The 10797-nt window shown below is 36.7% G+C and overlaps 1 protein-coding gene across 1 annotated transcript; it reads left to right on the plus strand.

The window, feature by feature from the left end:
- The first annotated feature begins 914 nt into the window (after window positions 1–914).
- Window positions 915–9731, plus strand: PKIB (cAMP-dependent protein kinase inhibitor beta). Its single transcript, XM_069488584.1, has 3 exons — window positions 915–937; window positions 1082–1258; window positions 9431–9731. Exons 2-3 carry the CDS (start codon window positions 1090–1092, stop codon window positions 9496–9498), a joined length of 237 nt encoding a protein of 78 aa, XP_069344685.1. The 5' UTR covers window positions 915–937; window positions 1082–1089; the 3' UTR covers window positions 9499–9731.
- The last annotated feature ends 1066 nt before the right edge of the window (window positions 9732–10797 follow it).

The following is a 10797-nucleotide window of genomic DNA, read 5'->3' on the forward strand; positions in this document are numbered from 1 at the left end:
AACTTTTGTTTGCTCTGTGTGGGCCAAGGTTCACATATTTCTGCCTTCTTCAGTGGCACAAATGGTTATCTCCCTCCCTTGGTTGATAATTAGCACATTCTATGTTATGATATCTATCTTTGCGTATATACCTTCCTCCTCTCTTTTGAGAGTACTAGTCCCCTAAAGATGGAGAAAACAGCATATTTCTATACTCTCAATGCCTAGCTGACAGCCTGGCATTTAATAGCTTCTCAGTAAATTCTTAACAGCTTTCTGCTGCTTTTGAGATACTATTCAATGTTGACATCTTAGGAAAGATTCATTTGAAAACATCATACAAAAGAGGCTGAGTTTCAGAATAAGCAATAACTGTTACCTCCCTCCTTGTACACTGAATGATCGTTTGAGAATTCTTTCTTAGAAAGAGACAATTGATAGGAAGATAAAGGATGCTTAGGAAAGCACTAGTAATTATCATGTCCACTTGAAGGCAAGAAAAGGTGAAATAGGTCCTACAGTCTCTAGCATAAACATGAGTCTATTGAAAATTACATCTGAGACCAGAACAGACCAAAATACGTAGCTTTCTCTAGGGGGAAAAAGCCTTTGAGATAAAGTTGAATTTCTTATTTCTAAAGAGCAAGAACAGACTGTGTTTTATTTGGTCCCTACAAATTATAGTGATTTGGTTTCAGCCTGAACAAGCACCACAAGCAAATACTGGCAGGCAGAGTCTCTACAGGAGTGGTCAAACAAGTCAGTTTTCATTTCCTTCCAAGCCCTAGTTTGGCTGATCTATCCATAGAAAAGCAGAACAAAAGACAAGGGATTACTGCACCCTTAAGCATCCAAGTGGCTCATTCGGCTCAGGGGTTATTTTTAGCAATCTGGCTCACACTGAGGACTTCCTGCTCTACTCAGCGAATGTGCAAATGGAAGCTCCAGGACAGTAACGGTAGACATTGATGGAGGTTGTGATCAATGATTAGACTCCTCAGCCTGTTGTGTTTTTGATCTAGCCATGCCTTTCAACCACTGTGGTGAACATTTAGCTCCTAATAGGCTCATCCTCGTCTTCATGTGCACATTCTGTTTGTAGATGTTGCTATGAGGACAGACTCATCAGAAATGACTGATGTGGAGCCTGGAGTCAACAATTTTGCATCTTCAGCAAGGGCAGGCCGCCGGAATGCCTTACCAGATATCCAGAGTTCGGCTCTCACAGGCGGAACCTCAGATTTGCCCCTCAAACTGGAAGCTCTCTCCGTGAAGGAAGGTAATACTCAAAATCCTCTTAAAATCAGCAGCACTTCTCTCTCTTCTTAACCAATCCTTTTCTCTGGAATAGTCTCTCTTTTAAATTAGTTAAAAGAGCTCTTTTTCTTACTTGTTTTCTCAAATCTCTCGCTTGTGTTTAAGAGTAAGTGGATTTTTCAGCCTTTTGAAAGTAGACAATTTCATCTTTTTGTCTCATGATGTGTTTATGGAAACTGAAGTTTTATTATTCATTGAATGTGTATAGTTTGCATAAGGCTCATATTTGGGAGTGCAAGTGTGAACAAGTATGATCCTTCCCTCAATGAGCTTACAAAATTTATTGAGAATCACTCATATAAAATAATTTTCCTCCTGCCATCCCTTGACAAATCACTTTGGAAGCTTCTGCTTCACCGTAGAATGCTACAAGCCCTTCTACTTCTCATATCTAGGAAGAATATTACTATCAACGAGGGATGAGATCTTTAAAGTGAATCTTTGTATAAAAGGGGAGCATTCTTCAAGTGGAAAAGGTAGCATTAAGAAAAAGGTAGAGCTGTCAAACCACGAACAAAAACTTGGATCTCTCTCTCCATTGCTTACATACAGTTTATATAGCTTCTAGAGTTTAGTCTTTCAAAAATAAATATAAGAATACTTTCAGTAAAATGTTGAAAATGTTCCTTCATTTAAAAACATTCATAGATACTTAGGAAAAAAAAGAACACACGAATCAAAGTTAAAGAAAACTTTACTCACAGATATTAAAAATAATTTTAATTTCAAGCTATTAGCAAACTACTTGTGCCTTGTGCCCCATTTTAGAGTCTCAGGTGGACTCTAGCATGCATGTAGAAATTTATTCTTGGTGGCAATGAGGCCAGGGAGAGCCGGAAGCTACTCATATCTAGCCCATTCCTGGGAGCCCAAGAAAAGGGCTCTTGGTTTTTTGCCTCAGGAGGTTCTGTACTACCTGATAAAGTTGCAAATGCTCCTGGTTCCATCTCTATGAAATACTTACATCCTTGTCGGCCAGAGACTGTGGCCAGATCATGCAGTCCATGGTTATCTCACCTTTTTCCAAAGACCACTGCATTTTTCATATGGGACACCACACATGAGAGTAAAAAAGTACACATATACACATAAAGTGTTGTAATAAGAAAAAAAGATAGAAAAGATAAAGGGAAGAAAAGAAATAAAAACATATGTAATGTTTTTGGTCTTTTAAGTTTGAAAATGTAATATGACCATCAGAACATGATATTGCTATTGAAGGGCCCATTCTAAGCTAGTGAGGTGAAGAAGATAATTACTTTTAGTATAAAAAGCCTAATTAAAATATATCTACCTTAAGCACACACACACACACACACACACACACAATCTTAATGTTTACTGACATGATGTATTTAAGCAAAAGAGAGCAAATATACTGTGGGATAGTCAGTAGTCTCCATTTTATTTTAATCACTAGAGACAGCAGGATCTGAAAGAGTACTGTTCCTGGTTTTATATTTTTCTTTAAATCATTTTGAAATACAGTCAAAGGCACCAATTAAGAAACTCAAGATGTTAAAAATAAAACTACATATAGCACCAGCTGCTAAAGAATACACAAAAGGATGGAAGACATCATGTGAAGTGAAATAAGCCAAGCACAGAAAGACATATACTGCATGATCCCACTTATATGTGGAATCTAAAAAAGTCTAAGTGCTAGAAGCAGAGAGTAGAATGGTGGTTATCAAGTGCTGGGAGTTGGGAGAATTGGGGAGATGCTGGTCAAAGTAGATAAAATTTTAGTTAGGCAAAAGAAATACATTCAAGAGATCCACTGTGCAACATGGTTAAGTATCATCAATAGCATGTACTGTAGACTTGATGATTGCTAAGAGAGTAGATTTTGAGTGTTCTCACCACAAAATATTAAATATGTGAGGTAATGGATGTGAATTTGCATTATTTAGCCATCCCACAATGTATGCATATATCAAAACATCATGTTGCATGGCATAAATATATACAATTTTTATTTGTAAATGTAAAAAATAAAAAAGTAGAAAAAAAGAAAAACATACACAAAAGGAAATAGGCTTACACAGGTAGATGGCATAGATATTGTTTTATTAACAAAGCTATAAATAAGTAGCCAAGCACAAATATTATTAAGGATTTTTAAATAAAATAGTTTTCAATTGTTAACAAAAACAGAAAGCTAGGGTCTGTCTCATGTTACAGTTTTAATATTTTTGCTATTTAAAAATATAAATTCTGGTGAAGATCTGCAGCTTTTGCTCAGGCCTATGCTCTTTTTGTTTTTAGTTTTTGTGGGGTTTTTTGATAAATATGCTTAGATGGAAGGGAATCTAGGATCTCAAATGTCTTGCATCTTGCATGAAATTAACATGAGATTTATCCAGTTCTTACTCTCTCTTAATCTATTCCTTATAAATCAATAACCATGATAGGGAGGACAACGATGCCTTATAGCATATCAGCAAGAAGAGACAGAGGGTGACATCTGGAAGACCATAAAACTCACAAAGTACACTTTTTTTTTTTTTACCTCCACCATTACTATTTATTATATACATCATTCAATTTAGGGTTCAGTAAGTGCTAGGCACCATTCTAAAACCTAGCAGTGTAGTGGTGAATGAGACAGATGTAAACTCCTGCTAGCATGGATCTTAGATTCCAATGGGAGAGTTAGAATATAAGCAAATATCAACAGTAATATATTTTATTAGAGAATTAAAATAAGGTGCTATGCTAGAGAGATACTAGGTGGCTACTTTAGGAAATCAGGAAAATCTTAACTGAAATCTGAGTGCCAACCATATGTTTTGAATAACGACTGAATGGTCCAACCACGTGAAGATCAGAGGCAGTAGCATTCTCGGCAGAAGGAGCATCCAGTAAATGTTCTGAGGGTGCACCAAGCTGGATGTTGTTAAGAAACATAAAAGCTGGCCGCTGCAGCTTGAGGGCAGGGGATGAGGGAGAGAGTGGTACAAGATGATGTGGGAGAGATAAGCAAGGGCTAGGTCTTGTGGGGTTTTAGAAACCTGGGAAAGAGGTTGACTTTTATTTTGAATGGGAGGATTTTTAGCAGGGGAGTGACATCTCATTGATGTTTAAAATGTTCAATGTTATGCGAGGAATGGATTATGGGATAGCAATAATGGAAAATGATTGAATTAGGAGATGCAACCCCCCATTAGGAAATCTTTTTAGGTCCAGTTAAACATTCAGAATCACAAGAACACATTGGTATCATTCTGCTCAGAAGTAAAGTCAAGAAAGTCAGAGGACCAGCAGGGCAGCATCACCTAATCTATGGGAGCCCTTGCGGCAGTTCACATAGGGGTTTTGGAGGCTAGTCTCTGTGTGGTCCCCTCATGTCACCAAGGAAGGACTCAGTTACAAAAGAGCACAGTCTATGAGAATGGGGGCAATGTATTAGAAGCCCCATGTCCTGCATGAGCTAATACTTTGTAGCAAGTCCTTGGACAAGGCTTCCTAGTTCCCTGCAAGAGACATGCTCCTTTACAAGAGTCACTGCATGCAGGGAAGCCCAATGCTATGATTTTCTACAAGGTATTTATAGTTCCTATGTAGTTTCTTTCATCACAGATGTATTTTACTATTTGGGTCATTCTTAACGATAATCTTAGTAACTAGGCTGACATTCTACCTCATGTGATTTCCAGGGTAACAGAGATAGAAAATTAACCCCAAGTCAACTTTGTCCTTAGAGAAGAAGAAAAGATTTTGTTAACTTTTACCCCTGGAGACTGGTGCAGTAGTTTAGTGAGAGATGATGGCTTTAAATAGGCAGTAAAAATGGAGAAAGGTAGGTGGATTTGGGACATGTTTAATAGGCAGAATCTATAGGACTCAATAACGAATTGGATGCATCAGAGATGAGAAAGAGAATTGGAGGATAACTCCTAGAGCACCCAGGTGGGTGGTGTTGCCATATGCTGAGAAAGGCCAGCCTGAAGCAGGGCCAATTTTGAGAGCTGGAGAAGTGAATATTTCTGTTCCCTCCATATTCCATTTGAGATGCCTAAGAGCCAAGTAAATGGACATGTCAACTAAGCAATAGGATAGATAGGTCTAGCTGAGCAGAGGAAAAAACATTCAGAGATGTGCATTTTTAAAAATTTGAGAATGTATTTTCAATGATGTATTTCAGTGTATTTTATATGATAGAGGAGAAAACAGTGCAAATGAAATCATCCCATACCACACAAGCCATATGAATAGATTATCTTTTTAGTACATATGCAAACACAGAATGTAAGAAGGAGAAGATACTTTAGAAGGTCCATCCTTTTGATATATAAATGTTACCATAACTAAGCCCCAAGCAGGTGAAGTGATTGCCCAAGCTTGCAAAATTAGATGATGATAGAACCTCTGGCTCCAAGGCCTTCATCTTTCCCATTATGCCAACTTTTCCCAAGGAATGTTTACAGAAATTCTTCTGAATGTTTATATGTCACATACAAAAAGGGCATTGTGGTCAAATGTTTGGAACTGCTGGTTTAAGCATAATTGGCTTTTTAAATTTTTCAATAACTTTCCTTTTTAAACAAGGACTTTTCAGAGCCTCTGTAGCAGAGATTTTAACATGTTATTGTGCCTACAACCCTCTAAGGGTGGGACATAGACAACATTTCTTTCCCTCACTTATTTCACATCACTAAAGAAACATCTTATAGAATTATTGTTCCATGAAGCACTCCAAAAATGTGTCACTGTACCTCGTGTTCTAACCAGGAGTAGAAAAAGCAATTGATATAAGGAACTGAGCAGAACACAAGGATGGAAATAGAAAAATGTAAAAAATGGACCATTCTGATTTATTTTAAATCTATATTAATCAAAAGCATAATACAGTAGATAGTTCAAGTGGTGTGTTACTAACAGATACATCATTAGGTTCTGAATGTAATCCTCATTTAAAATAACACAGGTTACTACATAAATATATATAAAAGAATTTTATTAATTATGACCAAGATAATGAGATAAGTGTTCCACAAAGCTTATTCACATTTGAAATGACAGGGGCAGGTTGGAAAGGAAAGCTTGATGTTTCACTCTCAGAGAAATTATGTTAAAAAACTACATTGACAATATAGTCAATTATTTTGAAAGCATGTGACAAGTATAAAAGGTAGAAGAGTAACAATAATAACAACTATCCCTGAAAGTGCATTATGTATGGAAAATAACTTTTTTATTTGACTGCTGTTTTCCTTTCATTAACATCAAATTACAAAGTTAGCAGTAACTGTAGCCTCTTTCAGAAGTTTATTTTTTTCTTTTATTCCCAATCATCTTTCAATATATTTCTGAACATTCTGGTATAAGAGGTGTTTGGAACTATGCTTCACATTTTAGCTGATAATCCTGAGCAAGACACTAAATCTTCAACAGATGATATTCTGCTGGTCTTCATCTAATCATTATCTTGAGTTCCTAGTTCATTTCATAGAAAGAGAACTAACTACTTAAGGGGACTTTGTGTCATCACCTTGTTCGACTAACTTAGAGATGGCAGAACTAACAGCTTTTCTCTGAAAGCTGTAATGCTTTGTAAGTAGTTTGCGTAGAATCACTGGTGGCAAATGCTGCTTAAATCATTGTAGAAATAATTTAGTGCTTTATATTTCATACTGCCTCAGAGTACCATTTCCTAACAAATCTGTTTTTCTGAGGGAGTTCTTTCAGTAACTCTTATTATACCCCTGCTGTGTTAATCAGAAGGCAACCAAGTATGACTTCTAAGACACAAACTCTCTCTTGATCCCAATTCTCCCTCCAGTTACTGTCCCATTTCTTGTTTCTGTTTTGTAGCAAAATTGCTTGAAAGAGTTATCTGGTTTCGTGCCTCCACCTCCTGTTTGTCCCATTCTTTCTCTAACCCTAGTAAGATTTCCACTCCACTCCACTACTCCACTGCTATTTCAAGATCACAAATGACATTGTCTCTGCTAAAATCAATGGTCCATTCTTAGTCCTCATTTTACATGATCTCTTGGCAAGTTTGTCAGGGCTGCTTGTCACTTTATTCATGCAGCATTTTTCTTCCCTTGGTTTTCATGACACTCCGCTCTCCTGGTTCTCTTTCTGCCTCACTGGGTGCTCCTCCTTGGGCTTCTCTTTCCTCATCTCCCCTGTCTCTCAACAGACGAGAGGGTATTAAAATTCAGGCTTTGGACATCTTCTCTATCAACAATCCTTCACTTGTGATGCCATCCAGTCTCATTGGGATAAGGATCATCCTCTTAATAACTCACAGATTTTTATCTCCTGCGTGGAGCTCCCTTGAACTTCACACTCACATGCCCAACTGCCGAGTTAGCATCTCTGCTTGGATATCTAACAGGAATCACAAGTTTAATGGGTACAAAAGTGAACTCCAGATATTCTCCCTGAAACCTGCTTTTCCTGCCTTACTTCCCCATCTCAGTGAGGGGCAATTTCATACTTCTAGTTACTAAAGCCAAAAATATTGGAATCTTCCTGGCCTCCCTTCTTTCTCTCGCATTCTCTGTCCCATCCATCAGCAAATACTATCAGCTGTTCTTTAGAAATTGTTCCATAAATCTGTCACTTTTCATGTACAAGATCTAGTTTTGGGGGACCTCTCTGAATCCATTTTCTGTTCTTTTGTTCTCCACACTCCCCCACTTGCAGTTCCTTCCTGCACATTGCTGCCTTATACCTTGCTGTTCTGTATGCTCAGAATGCTCCTCTCCCTTCTGTCCATACAGCACACTCCCTCACCATCTCGGGTCTTAACTTGAATGCTCCATTCTCACTGAGGTATTCGCAGCCAACCCTATCTAAAATTGCAAACTTCAGTTCCCAAGATGTCTTGATAATTCCTATTTTCCACACCTGCTTTTATTTTCTCATTAGCAGTTTCCACTTCCCACAGACTACACATTTTACTTATTTTGTTTATTGTCCATATTTCTCATTAGAAGTTCCCTGAGAGCTGTGATGTATGTTTTATTCAGTACTTTGTATGTCATACATGCTTAATAAATATTTGATGAATGAAAGTTGAAGAAATGAATAGAGTCCAATAGATTTATCTTCCAAGATGCTATTGGTAACTGGTACAAGCAATTTGGGAGGAGGAGTAGAGACTTAAATAGTTTTATTTTGAAATGAAGACAGCAAAAGACAGTACCTTTAAAAGGATAAAAGAGAGGACAGTGTAGTGGAAGAACTGCAGTCGAAAGAGGGTCCCTGTTAGTTTGAAGATGATAGTGACTTGAGGAAATGGAAGAGCCAGGAGAAATAGAGAAGGGGACGAGATCATTAGAGTCAGCCTCCTGATGAAGCAGAAATGGATAAGATCTGGTATCATGAAGGCGTTAGACCTGGCTAGTAGGAGCAGTACCAGGGCCAGCTCCAAATGTGTGCAACCAGGGCAGTTGCACAGGGCCCCAAGCTCAGAAGAGACTCACACTTGGTCAAATGCTCTACTGCTATTGTCTTGAAATTTGTGATAAATTTAGAACAAGCATACTCCATTTTCATTTTGCACTGGGTGCCGACCAATTACATAGCCAGTGCTGATTGTAGTAGGAGGGAATACAGAAAGAATAAGCACAGATCACAGGAGGTTTCAGACATTTAATGGCAGGAAGCCGAGGACACTTTTATCTGATGGCTTGGATTTTTTTGTCCTGTGCAGTAGGAAGTGAGGTCATCTCCTGGGAGCAAAGTGAGTAGAAAGTGTGCAGAAGCTGGAGAAAGTGTGATCCAGCATAGAGAGATGGTTAAGGGCATGGACCATGGAACCAATTGGCCAGGCCCAAGTTGTGACTCTGTCACTTATTAGCTCTGTGACTTTGGACAAGTCACACTGTTTGTGTTTCAGTTTACTGATGAAATTTGTAATATACCTTAGAAGACTAACTGGCACTTAATCACCCTGTAGAATGGGAGAGAAAGTTGATTAGGAGAATACAGATTTCCAAGCCTACTCTTATCTCCCTTCTTTGTATGGTTTCCATACCTGGGATTGAGGGCAAAATATGTCCCAGTCAAATAGAAAATGACTAGGGTGGATAAAGGAAAAGTGAATTGTTTTGTTAGAATATAACATAAAATATATTTTAATATATTCTACATATGAGTGGAATTTTTTTTTCAGATGTAAAAAAGAAAGATGAAGAAACAACACAAGACCAATCCGAAAAGCCCCAAAATGAAGGAAAATGAAGGCTCATAATCTGTCAAGAGTGCTGAATTTTTGCAAGTTGAAAGACTTAGTGGCTCTGTTTTCCTGAGATGTTTGATCTGGTGGTAACTATGGTAACATTACAGCCCTAAGCAACATGTGTGTATTAGATAATTTTATTGTGATGCTACTCACTTGGATTGCAGCAATGATGTCCAAAGTAGAGTATTAAAACGCAGGTTACTTCCAAACTGCACCTGAGAAAAAGGTTAAAAATGCATGATCACTTAAATACATATCATTGTCTATAAACTCAACAAAATTCACTGTTCTCTTTTGGATTTATTTAAACAGATGTATTTTTAATTTAATTTTTATGGTGATGGGAAAACCACTTCTTGGTAAATATAAACCAAACACCATTAACTTAAAACTTTATGGAATTGTAGGAAATTATGTTTTTTTGGTAAGAAGGAACAACAGAATAGTCAAAATTCACATGGATAGAATGTGTTTGTTTTTAACCAACATTCCACCAGATTTTTCCCCAAACCTTAAAAAAGATTTGGAAAAATTGTAAAAGTTTGACAAAATAAATATCTCTAGATATTTTTGTCTGATACATTTTGCTTCTAGTGTGTGCATACTGTGATTTTTCATGTAGCCCTTTAAAATGCAAAATTTGTGACAAATTGTTTATATGGAACATGCCTATTAAATGAATTTATTATCTTCCTTAACTTTGGAGTATGCATGTGTATGTGTGTGTGTATGAGTGTGTATGTGTTTTACTTCAATATGACTTATAGAAAATATGTTACTAGTTGCTTTATGCTCTCTTTTCTTATTCTTAGGGCTTTTCTAAAATAATTTCCTCAGGAATGCAGACCTTAATTTTTCTATCTTTCTTAAAGTAGCTAATGTAGCAGAAGGCACTTAAATATTTAGTCAATGACATAGGTAGAAATAGCAAAATATATCCTTTTAATATATATTTAAGTATATATTTTAAAAGGAACAAAAACCAAAGCTTTAGTAAATTTTGATTTATTAGACATTTTAGGAGAATAATAAAATTCTGATTTTTTAAACATTTGAATAATGAATTTATTTTCATTTTCAGAAATATATGCATGCAGTTATATTTGATTTGATTGTTAACTTAGGCTACATCTGTGTACAGTAAACAAATAAACTCTTTCACTATTAAAGAAATTTGTTACTGACATAAATCTCTTTCATTTTATCTTATGAAATATACCAGGTGAAAAATGGTGAAACATTTTAAAGATTGAAATTAATGATCTTTGCAATATAAGTCATGTCCTGCTTATTATTTT

This window comes from Eulemur rufifrons, chromosome 15 (assembly GCF_041146395.1).
Source record: "Eulemur rufifrons isolate Redbay chromosome 15, OSU_ERuf_1, whole genome shotgun sequence".
Lineage (NCBI taxonomy): Eukaryota > Metazoa > Chordata > Mammalia > Primates > Lemuridae > Eulemur > Eulemur rufifrons.

Coding starts and splice junctions, on each gene's coding strand:
- PKIB (XM_069488584.1), top strand. CDS start 1,090: ATGAGGACAGACTCATCAGAAATGACTGATGTGGAGCCTGGAGTCAAC. Junction 1,259..9,430: donor AGCTCTCTCCGTGAAGGAAG/GTAATACTCAAA, acceptor TTTTTTTTTCAG/ATGTAAAAAAGAAAGATGAA.